The sequence below is a fragment of the Schistocerca gregaria genome, chromosome 2 (assembly GCF_023897955.1).
Source record: "Schistocerca gregaria isolate iqSchGreg1 chromosome 2, iqSchGreg1.2, whole genome shotgun sequence".
Taxonomy (NCBI): domain Eukaryota; kingdom Metazoa; phylum Arthropoda; class Insecta; order Orthoptera; family Acrididae; genus Schistocerca; species Schistocerca gregaria.
Genome location: NC_064921.1, coordinates 783,721,663 through 783,747,374, shown reverse-complemented (window position 1 = coordinate 783,747,374; position 25,712 = coordinate 783,721,663). Strand labels below are relative to the sequence as shown.

General features: G+C 42.2%; 1 protein-coding gene across 2 annotated transcripts in view; it reads left to right on the top strand.

The window, feature by feature from the left end:
* Positions 1 to 25,712, top strand: part of LOC126335041 (xaa-Pro aminopeptidase ApepP-like) — a 232,299-nt gene that overhangs the window by 104,315 nt on the left and 102,272 nt on the right. For both annotated transcript variants that reach the window (XM_049997910.1, XM_049997909.1), the window contains exon 3: positions 19,797 to 19,976. In XM_049997910.1, the coding sequence (XP_049853867.1) occupies positions 19,797 to 19,976 (180 nt within the window). The remainder of the gene's footprint in view (positions 1 to 19,796; positions 19,977 to 25,712) is intronic.

Below are 25,712 nucleotides of genomic sequence, written 5' to 3'. Positions count from 1 at the left end.
CCGCATGAGCGTCTAGGGAAGTGATTCCAGGGGTGGTTTCCCGCTGCCTTCCACTGATTATGATGAAATGATAATGAGGACAACACAACACCCAGTCCCTGAGCGGAGAAAAATCTCCGATCCTGCCGGGAATCGAACCCAGCCCCCTTGGAGTGACAGACCGCCGCGCTGACCACTGAGCTATCGGGCGGACTTATTCATATAAAATGATGATGAATTTTACAATTATTAGATGTAGGCATTTCAAATTGAACTAGAAAAGAAAATGACTCAGACGAGATTTAAACCAGCGAACCATGAATTGTTATTGGTTATTAATCAATTACACTGACGATTCCGCTATACATCCGATGAGTAGTTTCGTCGCAACTGTATATAACACGCTCCCTCGGAAAATTTCAAAGCCGATTATCTCTGTAAATTTATGAAAAACATTAGGAACAACCTATTTCTCGGCATGTTTAAACCATGTTCCACAGGCGTTTCACTACGGAATAGGAAGCAGCTTCAGACATTTTCATACTGCGCATTAACGGTGCGACAATCAGAGCACACTGCAGAGACTGCGACTGTGCATAATGTTTTAAATAAAAACTACGTAGCAAAAGCGTGATTAAGAAAAACATTGATGGCTGTTAACACATTTGAATGTCTAAATGTTTCATTTAACGTAACTTAGTAATAATATATCTAAATAAGTAGGATCTACTTCCAAGAGCGTAACAACACCAGTGTACGTGTGCTACGGCTTCTGACCAATCGTCGCGCTTGTGTTTGTTTACATCAGGTTTGTTCTTGTTATGAACGGAGTATAGATTCAGGAGTAAAGACCTTCACATATGCTAAGTGTTTCTTTGTATCCTTCATACAAGAATGATAAAAATCTCACAATCAGTTCTGTAAGTGAATCACTTTAAAATACTTGACGTATGTCCATAAGTTGAAAGTTAGGATGGATATTGGTTCTGGGATGTAAAACTTGGTGAATGACTAAGCTTTTGGGACGACATATCGTTAACATGTAGCTCACTACACCAGTATAATCAACAATTTGTAATATATTACGCCACCTATCTCGACATCGTTGCGGTATGTGTACTGGATTAAGCAAAATTCAGAAAACGTATGTGCTTAATTTGTGTAAGTACCTGACATATGCACATAAGCGAATTTCCTTTCTTACAAAAGCTTACTAAAGCATTTCACATATATTCCTGTCGAATAGCTAGAAAAATAATGCTGCATTCGAAATTATTATTTTGTCTTCCACTCCTGTGGAAGCGGTGAATTACAAGAATTCACAGTGCAAAAAGAAAAAAAAAGTAATCACTAAGGATCAGTGATTCTGTCGCTGTTAAAAGAGCTGTCAATACGTTTCAACTTGACCACATATAAAAGAAAGGATATTGCGGAGACATGGCTTAGCCACAGCTTTGAGGATGTTTCCATTCTGGAAATTGCCAAAAAAGAAGAAAGGGAAGAAGTCAGAAATAGTATCTGGAATCCCGTTTAAGAAGTAACTGGAATCCCAGTCATCAGAACAAGAAATAAAGAAGCCAAGCCACGCAGGATAGCCACATGGTCTAGGGCACCTTGCTACGGTCCGCGGGACCTCCTCCGTCGGAGGTTCGAGTCCTCCCTTGGGCATGGGTGGTATTTGTGTTGTCCTTAGCATAAGTTAGTTTCAATTAGATTAAGTAGTGTGTAAGCCTAGGGACCGATGACCCCAGCAGTTTGGTCCCATAGGAACTTACCACAAATTTCCAATTTTTCAAAGCAGCCAAAGAGGAAACTGTTTGATTCATATAAAACAAACAAAAAGAAAGCAAAGCAACACCTATATACGTCGACGGAAAATCCACAGATTTTTCACTGTCCAAGTTGTGCTGAAAAGTACAATAATCCACTAACAGAAGACTGGATTTAATGCGCATTTGCATTACTTTTTTTTACTAAATGCTTATTACAGTTTAAACTGCGGATATGGTTATCGGAAACTTTTATACGAGGGTTGGAACTTTAATAGTGGCAACTATTTTTTTACAGCTCGTACAAAATAGATACGTGTTTCAAAGTTTTACTGACCTTCAGAGTAGTCACCAGCATTGTGCATAACCCGTTGCCAGAGATGCGAAAGTCGTACGACACACTTAGCAGTGCCAGTTGTGTTGACAGTTCAAGCGGCGCGGTCTATTGTCCGACGAATTTGTACCAGTTCTGAAGCGAATGCCGTGAAGTGTTTCCTTCAGTTTAGAAATCGAGTTGAACTTACGACGGCTTAAGTGAGGGGAGTGCAGTAGGTGGTATAGCACTTAGCAGCCCCATCAGTGAAACAAATCAGTAACAGCTTGCACTGTACGTGCTTGAGCATTGTCCTCCAAAATGATGGTCAGGCCCTGCTGGAAGTGTGATCACCTCTGTCTCTATGCCTTTTATTTTTGGAACACAACCTACGACCAGCTTAGGGACAGAAGTGATGAGACTTTCTGCAGGACCTGATCATTATTTTGCAGGACAATGCTCAAACACGTACAGCGCAAGCTATTACTGATTTGTTTGACTGATGGGGGTGCTAAGTGCTATACCACCTACTGCACTCCCCCGACTTGCACCTTCGTGAGCTCAACTACGACTTCCACATCGCTGGCAACGGGCTATACACAATGCTGGTGACTACTTTGAATGTCAGTAAAACTTTGAAACACGCATCTATTTTGTACGAGCTGAAAATAAATAGTTGTCACTATTAAGGTTCCAACCCCCGTAGATGTTATCCACCCTGTAGCCTCTTCTTCAACTGTGCAGCTTCTCCGTCCCAGAAAATTAGTAATAGACTTACAGCGCCTCTCATCCATCCATTTCATCGTACACTTCGCAAGACACTTTCTAAAAACGATCATTTGTCTGTAAATCTCAATACAGGAATTAACTGAGTTACAGCAGGCGCGTTATTATGTTGCCTTCTAAGATATGAGCGCTCCAGTTGACTTCTATAACAGCCACGGTTCTGCAGTAATATTATTATTTGACAAAATAGCAATACGTCAAAAAGTGCTCGCAAAATATTTTGTCAAGAAGGTATTCCAGTCTGTCGATCTGAAGGGAAATAGATTTAAATGATATCCAGTTTATCTCTATGCATGGCTCAAAATTTATCCCTTCGTCCTCGTAACAATCGAAAAAAATTGCTCCAGCCAATCACTGGTACTTATTAAAGGCCGTAGCGCTGCAAATATCTCAGTTACATCGAGGCGTACGTGTATACTCCCAAGTCAAAAATAGCTAGCTGCTCGTTACGGTCGACGAACGGCGTGCTATTGCCGACATTCCGCTTTCTCTGAGGAAAAAAGGCACCAGAAGTAGAGCCATGCTTTGTACTGGAGGCGGAGTACTTCCGTGACTAATCGAGCTGAGAGGTACAGCTGACCGATGCAGCTGGCGCAAAGTTGCTGCTCCGAGAAAACGTGAAATTTTAGCGTTGGTCATATTAGATTGCTGGCTTTTAAAATGGCAGCACCAGAAAGGACAACAAAAAACTGAATTTTACGTGTTCTGCGTTCACAGTATAGAAGGTAGAATTATACGCAAGTAAATTTGAAACTGATCTGCTAGTACACAGGGAGCGAAATGTGTTAACACAGAGCTGGCACCTCTGGTAACAACTGTAGCCCGGCAGGACACAGAGTATGCAAGAAAAGCATTTCTGAAAAAGAGAAATTTCTTATCATTGAATTTCCAGAGTGTCTCAGGAGTAATGGTCTGTATTCAGGGATGTGACAGCGACCATCATTCGAAGCAAATAAGTGTAGTAAACATGGGCTCTAAAATGCATACATTACGAGCTAGGAGCATTTCTTCATCTTCGACACTGAGAAACAAGTCTGAACAAGTGCTCTTAGCTCTTAAGGTATGCATTTTAGAGCCCATGTTTATTACACCTTTTTGCTTCGAATCATGGTCGCTGTCACATCCCTCAATATTGACCATTACTCCTCGGACGCGGGGGCAGTCAAATGCAAACGAAACAGATGGATAAAAGTAAGTAAACTGTTCATTTCCAAAAGTAATCGCCACAACTGTTAGTGAATTTATCCCACTATGAGACAAGACGGTCCTTCACGAAAAAATGATTGCTGTTGCCTACGGAAGCATGATTGTACCCAGGAGAATACCCCTTTGCCCGAAGCAAATCAACGGCTCCGAATGTCTTTCTTCACGGCTTCCAAAATAGGTAAATCGCATGGGGGAGAGATTGTGGCTGCATACAGGATGTGTAATTACTTCACAGAGAAACTTCTGCGGCGTAGTGGAAACAACACGCATGCCAGCTCCCAGAAAGTCATGACGGCCTTTTTATTTCACTTTTCTGGAGCACCGCTTCACAATTAATGCACAGCGATACGTGGACACTTTGCAAGAAGTGAAGTGCGTCATCGACTCCAACCGTCCAGGAATGTTGACGGACGGCATCATTCTGCCGCAGGTAAATTCCCGCCTACATGTTGGAAATACTGTTTCGGCTCCGCTATAGAAGTTTCGCTGGGAAGCGATTACGCATTTTCCATGTTATCGCGATCTCTCCCCGTGCGATTTCCATACTTTTCATTTACGTCTACATCTACATCATGTTCCGCAAGCTACCTAAGGGTGTGTGGCGGAAGGTACTTTCGGTACCACTATCTGATCCCTCAACTCTGTTTTATGTAGACAACTACTTGATCTGTAAATACTAAAGAGCATCCGACGCTTTCAACTAGATCATATATATATATATATATATATATATATATATATATATATATATATATATATATATATATATATATATATATATATATATATATATATATTGTAAACAGCAACGGCTTTATCACACTTCCATGTGGTACTCCGCATATTACCTTTACATCCGTCGATTTTGTTCCGTTAAGAGCGACGCGAGTTGTATTTGCAGAAAAGTCTTGAATGCCATCACAAGTCTGCTCCTATACTCCGTAAGCCCGTTTTTTTTCATTGAACGGCAATGCGTAACGGTATCAAATGTCTGACTGGAATCAAGGAAAACGGCATCAACCTGAGCGCCGTTGTCCATTGCGCTGTGGGTCTCATGGAGGAACAGAGCGAGCTGCGTTTTGCAGGATCTCCGTCTGCGGAATCCATGCTGATTTTTATAGAGATGTTCATTTTACAAAAACTACGTAATTCTGGCGCATAAAACATGGTCCATAATTCTGCAAAGACTAATGTCAACGATATAGGTATATAATTGTGTGGATCTGTCTTGCGGCCTCTCTTAAAAACGGGAATGACCTGCGCTTATTTCCAATCGTTAGGTGCCTTTCGTTGCTCAAGCGATTTCGATAAATTACTGCTAGAAGGGGAGTAAGTTCTTCCGTGTAGTCTTTATAGGTTCTTATAGATATCTTATCTGGTCCTGACGCCTTTCCACTACTAAACGATTGTAGCTGCTTTTCACCGAGCGAGGTGGCGCAGTTGTTAGCACACTGGACTCGCATTCTGGAGGACGACGGTTCAATCCCGTCTCCGGTCATCCTGATTTAGGTTTTCCGTGATTTCCCTAAATCGCTTCGGGCAAATGCCGGGATGGTTCCTTTGAAAGGGCACGGCCGATTTCCTTCCCCATTCTTCCCTCACCCGAGCTTGCGCTCCGTCTCTAATGACCTCGTTATCGACGGGACGTTAAACACTAATCTCCTCCTCCTGTAGCTGCTTTTCAATTCCGCGATCGGTTATCTCAATATCTACCATTTCGACGTTCGCACGACGATCGAGAGGGGTTCAGTGTTACGGTCTTCCGCGATGAAACAACTTCGGAAGACCGAATTCAGTACTTCGGCCTTCTCTCTGTTACCTTCCGTTTCGGTGCTGGTGTGATCACTGAGAGAATGAATAGATGATTTTGCTTCTCTTACTTATTTTACATACGACCAACATCTCTTAGGGTTTTACTCGGGTTAATTGACAAGGTCTTGCTTTTAAAATCACTGAACGATTCTCTCATTGCTCTCCTTACGCTCATTTTCGCTTCGTTCAGCTTTTGTTTGTCAGCTAGGTTTCTACTTATCTTGAATCTGAGATGAATTGCTCTTTGTTTACGTAGCGCTTTTCTAACATGGCTCATGGTGGATCTTTCCCATCCCTTAAAATCTTACTCGGATCATCCTTGTCTAGGGCATATTGAACGATGCCTTTGTATTTTTTACATTTGTTTCCACATCTTCGTCCTAATCACAGAATATTTGCTGCTGACTGTTGACGTTTTCTGACATTTGTATCCTGACACCCTTGCTGAGCAAATATATCTTCCTACTTTCTTTAACATTCGTTGTAGGATCCGTCGTCATAGATGCTGCCACAGCCTTATGATCGCTGATACCTTCCTGCACGTTAACTGATTCAATAAGTTCAGGTCTGTTTGTTGCTAGGAAGTCTAAAACTTTACCCTCACGAGTTGGTTCTCTATCTGCTCAAGGTAATTTTCGGATAAGACATCCAGAACAATGCCACACCAATCCTTGTATCTGACACTAGTTTTGATAGCATAATACTCCGAATTTATACCTGGTAAGTTGAAGTCACCCCCTATTACAATGGCGTGATCAGGAGAATTACTAATTATATTCTGCAAATTCTGTCTGAAGCGCTCTACAACTGTAGATCCTAACCCAAGTGGCCTATAGAAGCATCCGATCACTATTTTTCACCATTCTTTGACACTCAGTTTCACCCACATTAATTCACATACGGGATCCGTGATAACCTTGCTAGATTTTATCGAATTTTTTACTGCAATAAAAACGCCGCCACCATTGGCGTCTAACCTATCCTTACGATAAACATTCCAATCTGAACTTAGGATTTCGTTCTTACTGACGTCTGGTTACAACCAGCTTTCTGTTCTCAATACTATCTGTGCATTATTAACCTTCAGTAAGAGATACTAATTCTGGGACCTTTCCTTGGATACTCCTGCAGTTTACTAAAGTCATGTTAATCTTTTCTATCTCTGATCTACGAGGGCCAAGATTCTCTGAGGTCACTGTGGCTGATTTAGCAGGCAAATCGTCTTTGATCCCAAGGGAGGGGTTTTCTAACCTAAAAAAAAAAAAAACATGTGCACGCCACACGTACTCCGCTGCCCCAGTAGCCGCTTCCTGCGTGTAGTTCACGCCTGACCAGTTAAGGGAAACCCTACAATTCTGCATCCGATTTTTGGAGCCCAGAAGCCAAACATTCGTGGCCGTCGATTTGCTTCCGTCGAAGAGTTGCACTTCTGGGTAAAATTAATTCTTCCATTAGCAACCGCAAACATTTTTACGTGAAGGCTCTGACCGTCTTATCTCACAGTAGGATAAATGTTATGGCTTACTTTTGAAATAATAAGCAGCTTACAGTTTACTTACTTTTTTCGAGTTCTCCCTCGGGCATGGGTATGTGTGTTGTCCTTAGCGCAAGTTAGTTTAAATTAGATTTAAGTTGTGGGTAAGCTTAGGGACTGATGACCTCAGCAGTTTGGTCCCGATCTTACCACAAATTTCCAAAAAATTTTCTCCAGCAGGCTATGAATGCCACAAAAAAAGAAGAAAAATCAGGTCTTTTGAAGCGAACCAGTCAGCGAGCTATTTTCGTACATTTTCACACGAATTGAAGCGTTATTCAGCGAGAGCGTGTCTAGAGTTGCAAATAGATGATCATCGGACAGAGCCAAGTCTGGAAATTAACCGCACGCCCTAGTATTTCCCAACTAAACACCTCGATCGTTTCCCTGACCCGTTCTGGTGTGTGTGATGGGGTGTTATCACGGAGCAATATGATTTTGTGTTTCATTTTTTCCATATTCCGGTTGTTTTTCACGTAATGCTCGATTTAAATTGATCATTTGCTGTTGTTAACGATCAGTGTTAACGGTTTCATCAGGTGACACCATTCTGATCCCACAAAACACAGAGCATTGTCTTCTTTCGAAAGCGATTTGGTCTTGCAGTGGATGTCAATGGTTTGCCTGGATTCACCCATGATTAACGACGCTCAGCATTCTCAAAATATATTCATTTTCCATTACCTGTCACTCTTCAATGGAGAAGTGGCTTTCTTTAGTATCTGGTGAGCAGCATATCACAAGTGGTCTTTCGATTTGCTTACTGTCTTTCATTCAGTTCGTGTGGAAGCCATTATCCCACTTTCTGCAACTTTCGCGTAGTTTTCAACGTAAGAGAAACGGCTTCCTGCGTCACCTTAAATTGTTCCGCGAGTTTCAACCGAAGAGAAACGACTTTCTGCGTCACCTTAAATTGTTCCGCGAGTTTCAACCTAAGAGAAACGACTTTCTGCGTCACACTCAATTGTTCCGCGAGTTCCTTTTGAGTTTAAGTATCATCTTCATCCAATAAGGCGTGCAATTCGTTGTCTTCGATTTTTTTCAATGGTTTCCCGCTCTCGTCGTTCCTCACGTTAAAATTGCCACTTTTGAATTTTTTGAACCATTTTCGCCGTAAGTTTCGACAAGCATTCGTTGCGATTTCGCAGCAGTTTTCTTCAAGTGATAACAGAAAACCAATGCTGTCCATAAAGCGTAGTTCGTAGGCACAAAACTCGACATGTTTACATGTTTGAAACAGACACCGATGTATGAAACTTGGTTTACTGGGTGTTGACAATCAACGTCAGCCGTTACAACAAGCAGAAGGCGCTGCAGACGCGGTCTCACGGGCCCTACGCTGACGGCTAGCACTATCTATAGGGAAATTCATGTTTCATACTTCTACACACTGAATAACACCGTGCAAACTGCTCTCGTAGATACAACGCGTCTCGATGACAGAGCTGCAAAATCTAATAACTGAGAGACGCAAAGGTGCAGTGCGTTCTCTAAAAACATTGCTATCAATCTTGGTTCATAATTTTTGACAATGGTTTTAAGTAAATTGAAAAATTACTGACTCTTTGATTGTGAACAATGATTCCAGGTTAAGTGGACTCAATAGCAATCTCATACCATTTGTGTTAATGACATTTAATGAAACTTCAATAATAGTTTTCTTTGGAAACTGTGATCCAAGGATAACAAAAATTAAGCTTCACATATATGATCTTTCCTTAAACAAAATTCCAAAATCAATTTCTTAAATCCATTTCTCTCACAATGATCCATAACTAGGGAAAAAAAAAGAATGAAAAGCAAAATGATTCCTGGTCTGGATGTCTGACGAGCCAGGAATTCTGCATTATCAAACCGCTGCTACAAATAAAACAAACTTAATCTTGCCTGTAATCTATTCTTCACGAAGAGTGTGATCGTACCAACACAAAAATCAATCCTTTTTCTATCCACAACTCTTTTCTTGTTGGTATTCGTAAAAGACATTGTTTTTAACTACACCTGAAGACATGCGAGATAGAATTGTCAGAGCATGTGCTTAGATAAACGCTGAAGTGATAAGGAATACCACTCAATACTTGAAAAGAAGATTGCAGCTATGTATTGGTACCATTTTCGTAGACCTTCAAAAACCTTACTGTTACACATCATTGGATTCGTCTCGATAGCCGCTATCAGAAAATAAGTACCAAACTACAGCATCCCATTTAAAAAAACAAAGTTGACCTTCATATCTCTGACTCGAACCCACTTAGCAACAACAAACCAACGTCATATTATGGCCCCCGTTGCCCCATGCAACTATTGCCCAACAAACTTTTTAGCTACTATCGTACTTTCGGAGTTATTCTAGGTGACAACAGTTAAAGACTCACCCTGTATACAACATTGTTAGTGGAATATCATTTATAAAATGTCAAATTAGTTCCATCTTTTTTTTTAGTACAAATAATGATAAATTAAATGTGTTAACTGTGTACCTCCAGTCGTCCTTTTCTTCTTCTTTTCTATTTATTTATTTATGTTCTTAGTAGTTATTGTTAGTGTTAAGTGTGCCGTATGAGGGCCAAAAATACTCCTGCGCTAGAGGGCTTAGGGATGTCTAGCTTTTACTTGCTTCCTGAAAGCCGGGCTTTTTCTTCCGCCAGTTCCGCTGTAGCAATTAAGTTCATCTCCGTCTTCCCTGACGTTGAGGACGTCAGTGTAACCCTGGCACAGACCATCAAAAGGTACTAATGCACGACCCATTATAATGTGCCTTTCCAAGTACTGATACCAGATATATCTACAACTTCTACTTACACGAGCAGTGGTCTTAGGCGATATTCAACCAGTTAACTCCAGCGATCTTCCCAGGTCTTTGCCCCATCGGTCTGGAGACCTTGCCGTTGTCTCCAGGATGTCCTTGACCTTGATAACTGATCGTTTTTTTCCCTTTCCTTAGAAATCTCTGTGGAGTTCCGAGTTGCCGTCTTGCTTATTCTTGAGGTGAACAGGTCTCACAGCCATGTCTACACGGAGAGGACGCATTGATGAAATATTATTTGTTTTCCAGTTTTATTGACCTGATGATAGTTGAATATCTTCCAAATGCTTGCCAGCCTAATTAGATGCACCAAAAGACTTTCGCCCTTGTATCTCCAGTCATATTTACAAGTTGGCCAAAGCAGATGTGTTCTCCGACAGTGACCAGTACTGTATTTTTGATTTGCATGTTTCTCATCGTGCTCCGTTTATTACACATAACTTTTGTCTTTTAGTCCCTCTGCCTGATATTCCGATGCGAGATCGGACGTCGTATGTAACTGTTCAAAAACATTTGCCCATAGCACAGCGTCGTCAGCAAGTCTCTTCCCGTTGATTATAAGTCCCTTTTATTACCAGTTAAACAGTTTGGGAGATCATCATTTTGTTTCACTCCTCTGTGAATTTGAAATTCTTGGATTGGTTCTCTGACTTTAACAAAAGCTGTTAGAAATTCCGTGTATATTTTGCAGCGTTTTAGTATTGGTCACTTCGACCAATTGCTAAGCTAAGGGTTGCACGACAGCAGGATAGCTAACTGAATCAATGGTGTTTTCGAAATCTACAAAAACTGTAGTAGACACACCCTGTATTTGTTTGCTCTGCTTATCAGTTCTCACAGAACAAAAATGTAGTCAAACTTGAGGAAAATGTTGCGTAATACAGACTTCTCAATGGGCTGAGTTGCGTCAAAGACGGGACCGACACGATTTTTACAGTATTCTTATAAAAGCACTGTGCAGAATACAGATTAGGCATACGGGAGGATAGTTTCTTATGTCGTAAATGTTTCCTTTCTTGTCGAGCGATATTATCATTAGTTTATTCAAGAAATGGTTCAAATGGCTCTGAGCACTACGGGACTTAATATCTGAGTTCATCAGTCCCCTAGACCTTAGAACTATTTAAACCTAACTAACTTAAGAACATCACACACAGTGGCCGAGCGGTTCTAGGCGCTACAGTCTGGAACCGCGCGACCGCTACGGTCACAGGTTCGAATCCTGCCTCGGGCATGGATGTGTGTGATGTCCTTAGGTTAGTTAGGTTTAAGTAATGCTAAGTTCTAGGGGACGGATGACCTCAGAAGTTAAGTCCCATAGCGCTCAGAGCCATTTGAACCATTTTGAACATCACACACATCCATGCCCGAGGCAGGATTCTAAACTGCGACCGTAGCAGTCGCGCGGTTCCGCACTGAAGCGCCTAGAACCGCTCGGCCACACCGGCCGGCATTGGTTTGTTTCATGAGGCTCGTATGAATGCCCAATTACATAATGAAGTAAAAATTTTTGACAAGTGCTCGTAAGTTTCGTCAGCAGCAAATTTCAGAATACCAACAGACAACTCTTCGTAACCAGGAGCAGTGACCTTTGCCAGCCGGCCGCGGTGGTCTCGCGGTTCTAGGCGCGCAGTCCGGAACCGTGCGACTGCTACGGTCGCAGGTTCGAATCCTGCCTCGGGCATGGATGTGTGTGATGTCCTTAGGTTAGTTAGGTTTAAGTAGTTCTAAGTTCTAGGGGACTAATGACCACAGCAGTTGAGTCCCATAGTGCTCAGAGCCATTTGAACCATTTGACCTTTGCCTATGTAATCTATTGATGAGCTGACATGTTCCACGTCGTAACGTTGGTACATTGGTGTGCATAACTTAAGGACGAAAGTAACTTCCTCATGATGTGTGACTGCCTAGTAACTTAGTACGATGAAACTTGGATCATACATAGAAAGACTACTACAGTATAGTACGCAATGAAATGAACAGAAATGACATTTTTATTCACAGAGAGTAATTATGTGGAAGTCACCGCAGTTCATAATAACCCCTTGAACATTACAAAAGGTGGGACATGGTCCTTGATAGGATGTGATCACCACTGACGGCTGTGCATGCTCTGCATGTGTTCCCATTCTGGCCACAAGGCTGGTAACGAGTTCTTGTGGGAGGGCGACGCATTCCTCCACCTGCGCGGTTGACTGTCGTTGGTGAACTTGGAACTTGCTGCAGTATGCGTGCTCAAAGCATTGTGCGTGTGTTCTATGGGATTTTATTCAGGGGGGACGGGAGTCGTGTTCGACAATGCTAGACGTACTCTCATAATGCGAGGAGTGGGGACAGGAAATGCAGCCAGGAACAGTGTCGAATGTGATCGTTTTTATGGTCCAGGTATATGGCGTGGAGAGGCATTATGTTGCATGGGCTTACTGAGCTCCAAATCTTTGAAGACAGTACACTCGTGGGCGCCCTTACCCTTAGACCGCTCCCCACCACTGACCCCGTAGCTCTCAGGGAAAGGGAAAAAATATAGGGTAGTCAGGAATTTTTCTTTGAAGAAAATGATTTAAATGTCCAGAATGGAATTTCCACGCTGCAGCAGAGTGTGCACTGATATGAAACTTTCTGGCAGATTAAAACTGTGTAGCAGACCGAGACTCGCAATGGTCCCCAGTTCCAGTCTCGGTCTGGCACACAGTTTTAATCTGCCAGGAAGTTTCATATCAGCGCACACTCCACTGCAGAGTGAAAATTTCATTCTGGGAACATCTCCAAGGTTGTCTCTAAGCCATGTCTCTGCAATATCGTTTCTTCCAGGAGTGCTAGTACTGCTAGGTCTGCAGAAGAGCTTTGAAAGGTAGGAGTAGATGTGCTGGCGGAATTGAGGCTGTGAGGACTGGTCAAGAGTCGTGCTTTGGTAACTCAGACGATAGAGCACTTGCCTGCAAAAGGCAAAGATCCAAAGTTCAAGTCTCGGTCCGGCACACAGTTTCAGTTTTGAATGAAATTTCTATATCACGCAGGTTTTTAATGGGGTCGGAACTAGAACCTTTTTATGGTTACTTACAACCCACCATTTGTCTTCCAGAATTTTAAAAATACTCCATACCCCCAAGTATGTCTGCCCTCAGTAGCTGAGTGGTCAGCGTGACAGAATGTCAATCCTAAGGGCCCGGGTTCGATTCCCAGCTGGGTCGGAGATTCTCTCTCCGCTCAGGGACTGGGTGTTGTGTTGTACTAACCATCATCATTTCGTCTCAATTGACGCGCAAGTCGCCGAAGTGGCGTCAAATCGAAAGACTTGCACCCGGCGAACGGTCTACTCGACGGGACGCCTACTCACACGACATCGCCCTCTCAAGTATGCCCCCTCTCCTTATGAACTATTCTATGGGACTCTTGGGTTCACTCGCCAGTCACCATTAGTGTCACACTGCACTCCTTCCACATTTTCGTCTTTTCGGGGTAGCTCTCGGATCTCATTTCATTTTGACGGATGACAGTGTGCAACTGCTTCGAACAGCGCAGGTAGAGGAGCTCTAGGAACGAGAGGATAATCGGCGAATGATCTGGGCTGCCTGTTCCCCTGACTTAAATACAATGGAACAGATGTGCGATTCGCTGGCAATCTGTCGCAGCATAAGTCCTGAAACAGTAACCGTAAAAAAAATAACTATAAAGTTATTTTTTAGATAATTAATCGTGTTTTTTGTTTCTACTGAACATTTATTATAATCTCAAATTAATTAAAAGCGTCTTGACAAATCTGAGACAGGTTATAATATACTTACAATAATGAAATAAATCATGCACAACAAGCTACATGCTTTCTGTCTAAAATCTCATACCAGACTGGTTCCTATGCCAATATGGCATATATATTCTAAATAATCCCGAACAATCCTCGGCATTGTTAAGAATCATTTTCGATTAATTAGCGATTAAAACTCTCATCCTAAAACAAATGTCACATTTTAAAGATTACCTAGATTCTTATATATTAAGTACATGAGTGAATTCTAATCTTTATATAAGTTGAAGCAAGTCGTTAGGTATCAAATGTTAACAATGCACTTGTTATATTTACTAATTACAAGATATTCATATCATATAAAATGTTCCTACCAATTAACATACTTTTACACATTAGTGTAATTAAGATTCTGTAATCACTTCCTTCGTAACTTTTACACAAGTACATATTTCCATACATGTTGTAATGTTACTTGAATTACGTAACCGTTACGGCACCTCAACTCAACCTCTCGATACCAGCAATATTCTACTGTGGTTCTGCAAAGTAGTTGATATATTTCTGAGACAACATTCAGATTTGATTTCATTAACGTAGAGGTACTTTGATACATCGATATGTTTGTATTGCAATGATATTATTCTTATGTGTATTCTTTCTTTTGTCACTATGATCTTAGACGTACTTGTAACTCTTGATTTTTGGGCGCGTAAGAGGTTATTAGTTGTTAGAGAGTCGGACCTTGAGAAAGTCAAGTCTTGGACATCGTGTTGGAAAGGCGCATATTGTAGTTAGCTTACAAAATGTGAGGAAGATGTTTTCAAGTATGTTTTGTGTTGTGAAGTGATGTTTTGTGTTTCGTGATATTGCAACAAAAGCAATAAAAAGGAAGTGTAACTTAAATTCGGAGTGCTGATTATTTTTTTACATCACCATTGTGCTATCTTTCTAAGGTTTAATATTCAAGCATGGTTTATGAAACACATCTATAAACATTTGAATAGAACAGAATAAAACCTAGGCCTCTTTGCATCCGGCTTGGAATCATCACCACCTTGATTTTCGACGATTGAACCATGATTTTACGAGACCAGCGAGGGAAACACGAAAAGATGAGTGCCTAATTTATTCATTATTACATGAAATGACTTTATTAACTGTGCTCTAATGACACCTGTCATATAATAACTTTGTTGTTGGCCGAAAATGCAATATCTAGCAGCGAGAGCAACACCACAATCATTATTAAATTTTGACCTTTGTTGTGGTAGGGTTGTTAGAACCTCTTTGTCGGAAAGTACTGTTTACGGTTAAAATTTATGTGTTTTTATTAATTTTAATTGGACTGTTACGTTTCAACTACCAATCAGTAGTTGTCAACTGTGCTGGCGGAGGAATGCAAAGCTCTACGACAAGAACTCTTTACACACCTGGTGGCTAGCATGGGATCACATAGCAGAGCATGAGTTGCCATCCTTGGCGATCAGTCTCTCTACTAAGAAACCGTGTTTTGCCTTTTATTACGTCCAAGGGACTAGCAAGTATCGTGATGACTTCAGTGTAGTTATCGTCTTTCAATAAAAGCGGCATTTCTGTTCGTCTGATTCTGCATTTGTGTGTGTTATCTTCTGCACTACACTGCCCTGTGACAATTCTTTCTGTGTACGGTCCACGTTTCATTGAGCTACAGGGTGGCGCACGAATGTGTTACCAATTGTTTCTTTCACAATTTACGACGCACATTAGATATCCCGATGGGATCTCTAAAGCATTACCAGTAGAGCTTGGAAAAACAAATGAGTTACGAAATAACGTGTAATTCACGATACTGCCGCTAGGAGACTTGTAAGAAGCAATGGTTGACAATGGAAGACTGACGACACAGCAACGATTGGCAATTGTGTTACTTTTTCATGAAATGAAAAGCCTTGTTGTGAGTCAGAGGCGATTTCGACGACAGTTTAACACACGATGGGTCCCTTGCAAGAAGATCATCCACAGAGTGTACGATAAATTTGTACAGGAAGGAACAGTATTGGAAGCGAAGCGACCTCGGCCTAAGCCTGTTTGTTCGCCGGAGAATACTGAAGCGATACGAGTTGCTGTACAGAGAAGTCCCGGGAAATCGTGTAGAAAGGCAGCAGTGCAACTGCGAATATCCAGACGCTCCGTTCAACGCATTCCTAAAAGTGACCTCTGTGTATACCCATACAAGATGACCTGTGCACAGAAGCTCACTGAAGAACACAAGCAGCAGAGACTACTGTTTGCTCATTGGGCAGAGGACAGGGAAGGAACTCTCAAGAGCGTTTGGTTTTCAGACGAGGCGCATTTTATTTAGACGGTGTGGTCAACAAACAAAATGTACGCTTTTGGGCCACTGAAAACGCACAAGTGCTTCATGAACGACAACATTATTCTCCGAGGATTACAGCATGGGCAGCAATTTCCAGTCACGGACTTATTGGACCCTTTCTCTTTGAAAAAAAAAAAAACTGTGAACAGCGAGCGTTATTTGAGCATGCTTCGCAATAGCTTCATTCCACAGCTTCTTGCTACTGCCTTGCCCTTCAACACGCAGTGGTCGATGCACGATAGAGCAAGGCCACATACTGCAAACACTGTGTTGGAGTTTTTACACGAGAATTTCGACATGCGGATGATTTCATTTAGGTGTAGTGGTTAATAAAAAAGAAAAAGAGAAGAAAAGAAAAGATTGAAAATGTGGGAAGAAATGGTGAATAAAAAGGGGTTTTTAAAATCGTTAATGACCGTGAAAAAAGTGAAAGAATGAAATGCAAATCGGACTTCGTATTACAGAAAAGTTATCGGACTTCGCGATTCGGAAAAGCTATTGTTGGGGTGGTCCTTGTGGATTTTTGAGCAAAAGTCAAACCAATTCCCACTACAAAAATTATTTGAAAAAGAACAGAGAATAGCAAAATGTAACTGACAGGGGGAAATAGAATAGATAAGAGTTCATCCTTTACAATGTTAACATGTCTTCTTTCGTGCGGCGTCCAGGTCTCCTACTTCATTTCTGCGTGAAACTTCTGCTCCGAAATCTTGCAGTCGTCCAGGAATCACTAATTTATACAAATCAACATCATCTTGACACTGAATGCAATTTATTTTACGTTGCTACTTCCATCCTCCGAATTTCATAACAACTTCCACAATATGTCTACACATTAATAAGTTTTTTCGTCTTAATCAGATCAAGACTAGCTAATAAGTTTTTACGTCTGCATTAAGCTTCCGCTCTCGAGAGACAATAGACGGATAGAAAACAAAAAAAGAGTTACAATTGTAGTATTTTCTCTGCCGTCGTGCGCTCATACCGCTGCGACGGTATAATTTATATCTGAGGGAACGAGTGTAGCGCGGAGAAATTCAAAGTCCCGCTACACAGGTTTCCAGGTCGCTTCAGTGACGGACAAAATTGGCCCCCCAATATTCCAGACCTCAATCCATGTGACTTCTCTTTGGGGGTTCCTAAAGGAAAAAATTTCCCCGGAACATCCACGTGATTTAATGGAGCTCAGAAGACTTATTCTTCAAGCTTGCAGTGAAATTACGGAAGACATGTGCCGTAGGGTAATCACTAACTTCAGTGTTCGTTTGAAGGAAGTTAGGAAACGAAATGGTGGAGATACTGAGCATGTGCTGAGTTAGAACAAATCTGCATGGACGACTCTTCATTGTAGTATGTGTTCCTTTCAGATTGTATTAACAATAAAGTTTATATTTAAAAACAAAATGGTAACACATTTCGTGCGCCACCCTGTACGTTACTGGTTAGTGACGCATCATGTGAAATTTCCTTTCGTCCTTACATTTTTCACAGCAGTGTGGTATGATGTACAAAAGCAATGTCTTGATAGCAGACTTTCTTTTATAGAAAGTTTGGAAAAAGCATTCTTTATACCAATTGCTTCATATTCTATTAATTAATTAAAACAAACAAGCAATAAGCCTCCTAATTCAGGCGATAGCAAGGAAAGTTGTTTGTATCATTCTCACTAACTGCTTTTCGCAATAAACAACAGCGGTAATTGTTTATTTCCTATTGTACTTCGACGAAACGTGAGTAACTGATAATCATACCAACAGTGTTTGTCGGTATTTTGCGTGATATTTTAAAGTCCTCCTAGAGATGTATTGAATGACGAGCTGCGTTAGCGTCGTGGTTAAAGTTCAAACCTTGATCGGTGCTTAATATTTCCTTTATTTAAAACAATATCAAAGTGTCTTACTTCATTAATTTTATTCGTTTTAATGTAATTTTTTGAAATTTCTAGTGGCAACTATAATCGACCATACGGAAAGTATACGCTATGGACTTTTACCTCTGCAAACTCTTCAAAATTTCGTGCAATGGTTTACTACATCTAATGCTGCACAATAACTGCGTTGAACATCGAAACAAAATTAAGTCATTTATGGGGGGAAGGTATCAGTCAAGAAGATGTGTAAAAATCAAATTTTTGGGCCAAATAGTTTTCGTGAAATCGAATGATAAAGTGTGTCAAATGAGTCGAAACACCATGTGCCTGCACAGGCGAGCAGTGCATGATAACAAAATCGCGCACATCGCGGAATGCGGGAATGGGGAGCATGTCCTATCTTGCCGATAGGACCTTCCATGTGCGGACCGCGCATGGCTTGTCCTCCGTCCGCCGCATCAACGCCGGTGTGCCACAGGGCTCGGTCTTGGGACCACTCCTGTACTCGCTGTACACTTCTGATGCGCCGAAGATCGACCGTGTGCGGCTCGCCCTGTACGCGGATGACACGGCTCTATATACGAGGAGCCTCAATGCCGCCGTCATGCGCCGCCGTCTGCAGCTCGCCGTTGACACCCTGGCAGCCTGGGCCGTCAAGTGGCGTCTACAATTCAATGGGGCCAAGACGCAGTTCCTGATCGTCACCAGGCGACGTGTTCCTGCGGGTCTGCAACCGCTCACCGTCGGTGGCAGCCCTGTCCCGTGGTGTCCCACGGCGCATTACCTCGGCGTCACCATCGACCGCCGACTCACGTGGGTTCCGCACATCCGCGAAGTGAAGGCCAAAGTGCGGAACCGGCTCCGCATCCTGTACCCGGTGCTGAACCCCGGCTCCCGACTACCACCGCGGCTGGGCATCACTACAAGGCGCTGCTCCGCCCTGTACTCCAATACGTCGTCGTCGTCTGGGGGAACGCCGCCGACACGAACCTGAAGAAGCTGGAGACACTGCAGAATCTCATCCTTCGGCTGGCCTTGCACCTGCCTTACGATTTCCCCACCGCTCAGCTTGACGACATCGCGGAAGTACCTCTGCTCCGTGATCTCTTCCAGGCGACCGCCCGCCCTTTTGCGAACGTGCTGGCCGGTCACACAACGCCCAAATTCGGACGCTGGGCAGCAAACTGCCGCGCAGCGTCACCACCCGCTGGCCACACCTGCTCGCTGCATAGCGAGCACTGCAGAACTGTGCTGAGGAAACACCCGAGAAGACATTCTACATGTGAAGACGCATTACATCGGCATGCATGGGAGGCAAAGCACTAACTGCTGCGAACTCCATCACACATCGGAGGACAAGTTATCTCCGTGCAGATCCACGCGAGGGGCGCACGTCTCTGTAGCAGCAATAAGGTTAATACGGCCGTGGTGGCTTTACTTCATAAACTGCGGGCTCCCCCCTAAACGTAAGTTTGCCAACTATACTATGGCGCTGCTTCTCTTGGCGCGTACAACTGGCAACGCAGCAATTTCCCGTGTCTGGGTGGGCATGCGCGAACCGCCAAGATGAAGGAATTGAACTATAGCTAAGCAGCGCTACGCGCCGCCTGTTCGCAGAGCGAGTACGTGGCGGACCATGACCGGCGGCGCGACTACGTGAGCGGCTTCACGGGCAGCGCCGGGGACGCCGTGGTGACGCTGGAGGCGGCGGCGCTCTGGACGGACAGCCGCTACTACCTGCAGGCCGAGGAGCAGCTCGACTGCAACTGGCAGCTCATGCGCACCGGCGACTCACAGGTAGGTACCCAGCAAGCCCCCACTGTTGTCAACACTTACCTTTTTATTTCTGTAGCTTCAGCACACGGTAAGGAATTCATCTCTGGAACACATTAATTTAGTAGATGTGGTAGCTGATGTTTGCATACACAGTAGTCGCAGTTAGATTGAAGCCAAGTGTTGTGACGACTTCTTACACAATGGTAAGGAGAGATGAGTTCGTTGGTGTGCCAACTGTCATCATAGGAAAGCTGGACAGGAACAGAAGTGATTAGCGAACAAGTTAACACGGTAAACAGAAGTTTTACTTTCTCCAAGTGTATGAAGACTCATTACAAATAATGCAACAAGAAATGAAGTCCAGTGCTCAATATCAACAAGGAAGAGGCTCTCTGAACTAACCACGAACGATGGTGTCCTAGCGAAGGGGCTCTAAGTGTGAGTGGCCCGAGCGGCTGCCACTGGCCGTCCTGTATCGTGGCGGCAGAGGACACTTGTGGTAATGAGCTGCTGGAGCTATGGCTGAGTGGGTGCACAGCATTGGGTCTTCCAGATCCTGCACAACTGCTGTCGGCACCTGGTGGAAACTTCCAAATCCGTTGCCAGCTGCGGAACACCTGTGGGGTGGTATTGATGTGTGGTACCACACTGAGGTTGTTGTTGTGCTCCTCAGTCCTGAGACTGGTTTGATACAGCTCTCCATGCTACTCTATCCTGTGCAAGCTTCTTCATCTTCCAGTACCTACTGCAACCTACATCCTTCTGAATCTGCTTAGTGTATTCATCTCTCGCTCTCCCACTACGATTTTTACCCTCCATGCTGCCCTCCAATACTAAAGTGGTGATCCCTTGATGCCTCAGAACATATCCTACCAACCGACCCCCTCTTCTAGTCAAGTTGTGCCACAGACACCTCTTTTCCCCAATTCTCTTCAATACCTCCTCATTAGTTATATGATCTACCCATCTAATCTTCATGATTCTTCTGTAGCACTACATTTCTAAAGCTTCTTTTCTCTTCTTGTCCAAACTATTTATCGTCCATGTTTCACTTGCATACATGGCTACACTCCATACAAATATTTTCAGAAACGACTTCCTGACACTTAAATCTATACTCTATGTTAACAAATTTCTCTTCTTCAGAAACGCTTTGCTTGCCATTGTCAGTCTACGTTTTATATCCTCTCTACCTCGACCATCATCAGCTCTTTTGCTCCACAAACAGCAAAACTCATTTACTACTTTAAGCCTCTTATTTCCTAATCTAATTCCCGTGGCATCACCCGACTTAATTCGAATACATTCAATTATCCTCTTTTTGCTTTTGTTGGTGTTCATCTTATATCCTCCTTTCAAGACACTGTCCATTCCGTTCAACTGCTCTTCCAAGTCCTTTGCTGTCTCTGACAGAATTACAATGTAATCGGCGAACCTCAACGTTTTTATTTCTTCTCCATGGACTTTAATACCTACTCCGATTTTTTCTTTTGTTTCCTTTACTGCTTGCTCAATATACAGATTGAATAACATCGGGGAGGGGCTACAACCCTGTCTCACTCCCTTCCCAACCACTGCTTCCCTTTCATGTCCCTCAACTCTTATAACTGCCATCTGGTTTCTGTACAAATTGTAAATAGCCTTTTGCTCTCTGTGTTTTACCCCTGCCACCTTTAGAATTTGAAAGAGAGTTTTCCAGTCAACATTGTCAAAAGCTTTCTCTAAGTCTACATATACTAGAAACGTAGGTTTGCCTTTCCTTAATCTTTCTTCTAAGATAAGTCGTAAGGTCAGTATTGCCTCACGTGTTCCAACATTTCTACGGAATCCAAACTGATCTTCCCCGAGGTCGGCTTCTACCAGTTTTTCCATTCGTCTGTAAATAACCTTTTCCAGTGGTGCTGTGTTTTGTAATACCCCTGTGCACTCGCTAAGAATATTCTTAGCCCAGAAATGGACAATCAGGCAGATCTACGGTATCAGTTCTCGAACTGGCCTAGGTCGTTGTTCAGGTCGCTCAGAATTCTGTCCTATCTAAACAGTAAGTCTATGAATGGGTATATCTTTGCTGTATATTGTCCTTGGAACTATTTTACCTTGGCTTTACCTTTACGTGATGCCTCCATCATTGGATTTGTCGTTGACAATATTGACTCATTCAGGAGAAAGTGCAACATTCATCCAATGAACACTAGATGGAAAAATTGGCAAGGTGTGAATAGGCCTCGCTCTCTGAGGGTTCCGTACAAACTTATGTATATAGACAGTTCATTCACCCTGCGAGTCGAGATTGTCGGCAGTTTTAGCCTGTTATCGACTTTGATATTGGCGAGATATTGATCCCGGGAACTCCAATACTTTTGAGAACATTTTTATTTTAAGTCCGAAGTCTGATAACAAATAATGATAGAAATAATTTTTGGAGTAGTATAACTAAAAATTAACAATTTTATGGTTTTTTCCTTTACTTGTACTGTGAAACCTCTCTTCTCGCCAAACTTCTTGTCGTAGGTCAAGGGCAAGAACCCTATACGTTTTGATGAATGAGTTTGCGACTGTCAAAACATTGACATAAATGGTCGTATCTTTTGACTGCACTGACTTAGAAGCTTCCATTTTTGCGCCGCCAAGGGACCATAGACCTAAGTGTGTGACATAAATTCCAACTTGGTATGTCTACCCATACCTGAGAAGAATGGTTTATAACAGTCTGACACACAGATGGACAACATTTTTACGGATTGAGGCACGGAACACAAAAACCGATACTGAGTAGGTTATCACTCCTTACACATTATATACAAGGGTGTGCTTTAATTAGGTCTTCAGTATACTTCTAGCAGAGATGAAAAAATTGGTAGATAAACCTGAAATCTTCGGGTCTGAGATGAAAGGTTTCGTTATGGCACACTCCCATTCTACAGAGCAGCTACACGCAGTAGGTTTGAGTATTATGTATTCCTGCACTGTCTCACAATTTTGTTTTTGTTTTTATCAAGTCTTTTGTTTAAAAAATTTCTGATAATTGTTCTGTAAACTGTGTAGTGACTCGTTCTACGACCTAGTAGCTTTGATTTGTATGCTGCCAAGGAAGCGGATAAATTAAATAGAAACTGATCCTGTAGTTTACTTCCCCTAATCATCTTGCTCCTAAGCGTAGATTTTTATTAATGAAGAGATTATTTTGGGTCTGGTACAGTATAAGATTTAAATACTAAACTTAAAACATTCGACTGGGTTACCGGAATTTTAGAATGTGTTCAAAGTGAACAGCATTTAAGTTATAAAAGCACTTGAATAGCTCCAATACTCAGAATACTCTCTATTAAACACCTAAAAATAACGAAAACAACGTCACTGTTATGTGAAAGTACGGGTGATTGCCAAATGTAGTCCCAGTCCTACATCGAAAAAAATATATTGTCGTATTGTTGTGCTGAAATAAACAATCGCTTTGTAACATTTGTTGTATCTTCTCGTGGTCAGATTAATGTTCACGGCGAAACTAACAATTGTGTTGATGCCGAACACAACAAAATTACATCGGCTGTGCAAGCTAACATCCCAAAGATGTTTGGGTTCACATGCGGTTCCTCTTCATCGAAATGTCTTGGCTCAAACTCGTCTAGGGGTTGAACCGTACTTGTCTCATTACACGCCCTAAATTAGAGACTTGTGACCCTTTGGTTAAATTGTCTGGCTGATGCCGAGTTTGCGAAATGCAAAGTCAATATAACATATAATAACAATATAGGGAACTAAATTGTTGTTGTTGATGTGGTCTTCAGTCCTTAGACTGGTTTGATGCAGCTCACCATGCTACTTTATCCTGTGCAAGCTTCTTCATCTCCCAGTACCTACTGCAACCTACATCCTTCTGAATCTGCTTAGTGTATTCATCTCTCGGTCTCCCTCTACGATTTTTACCCTCTGCGCTGCCCTCCAAAGCTAAATTGGTGATCCTTTGATGCTTCAGAACATGTCCTACCAACCGATCCCTTCTTCTAGTCAAGTTGTGCCACGAACTTCTCTTCTCCCCAATCCTATTCAATACCTCCTCAACTAAATTAACGATCCATAAATGACGTTTGCCACACAGCTGCGATTTGGTTAGAATAATGTTTATTCTGAAAGCAAACTAATAGCGAAAGTGGTCGTATTTAGGGTTACTATTACACTCGAGCGCATATCCATTTGATAAAGTTCGATCATTCACAATCTCATCGTGAAACACATGTCCGATACTCCACCTCATCGTTTACACGACTGTTCACTGCCCAGAGCCTAAGCCCTGCGATACCACACAACGCGAAATTTTCAAGTCGTTTTACTTCCTAGCTGCCTAAAGACCGACTGTCCGCTTTCACGTCTCAATCCGTACTGTTCCTCTCTGCCTGGCCCCTGCCGCGTTTTCCCACGCGCCGAACATCTTCGCTCATCTGACTAGGCCCGAATAGGGAGTTCCCTATCCTAAGGCCGTCCATCTGATTGGCTACCGGTACAGCTTTCTCTACTTTATTTTACATTTTAACATATTTAAATAATCAAAGCTTGACCACTTTCACGTTCTAAATAAAGTAACAATAATATCCATTTTCATAATAAACGTTAAATTCTTTTACATAAAACCAATACAATATCCTTTTAACTTTGAATGTTATGGCCAGTAGCCTTGCATCAATGTGCTTTCTGATAAACAAATAAAGAACAAAAGTAACTATTATGCACTAAACCTTGCATCAAATATTCTATTACCTAATGATTCAATAAGGTGTCATGCTGTCATCGTTCAGTGGGTTTTGTGTGGAGGAAATTATGATCTGATACTTAACTGAAATAATGATAATTTAAAGTTACTATATCTTTTAAACAAATGAAGTTACAGAGTTGATATTTACAACATTTGTCATTTTAATAATGCTCTTCTATATGAAATATCGATCGTTAAGATCGACCAAAGCGTTCAGATTTTAGCATTCATGTCTTTGTTACAAAACTTGTTAATCTCACTTTAACAATAAATCCTAAACTATTATAGATATGAACAATATTGAAGTTTTATTGGGATTACCATGAAAATGTATGAAGGATGGTAGATTAAAATTACTGTGAATTCATTCCCCGAATTGCTACAGAATTACATAGTTTTCATAAATGTTTCCCTTTATGGCCGATCTTAGTTCTGCCATATTTAACACTTCTACGTCTCCTTGACCACAAACAGCTTCTACGGGGTTTCCCTATAACTTAGGTTCTCTTCCGTCTCGCACACTATAGCACTTTGGCCTCATTTAGCACAATAGACGTTTCCCCACCTCGTGGCGAAACTGCACTCTTTGTAACACATGGTCCTGGATGACAGGGTTAGTTTTACAATTCCTGAAGGCTGACTCTTCCGGCCATATACTTAAATGAGAGCGAAATGCTCGTTAACTCACTGCTGAATCTGAGAGAACATGGAATGACAAAATATCTGCTTGACAACATTCCGCTGGACATAATACACTGTTAAAGTAGACGACAGTCTACAGAGGGGAGACAGGCAGGGCTAGGGTGGCAGCGTGGAGGAGGGGGGGAGGGGGGGTGTTGCAACATGTTAGTACTGAGATACCTGCTAGTACTGCATTTTTGAAGACCAGCCGCACTGCACCAACCTGTGAAACTCACCTGGCCTTACCTCTAGTGCAGTTACCAGCATGCTCTGCTCCAACATGTGAATTCTCCCTAATTAACCTTCGGCACAACTGCATTTGAGGA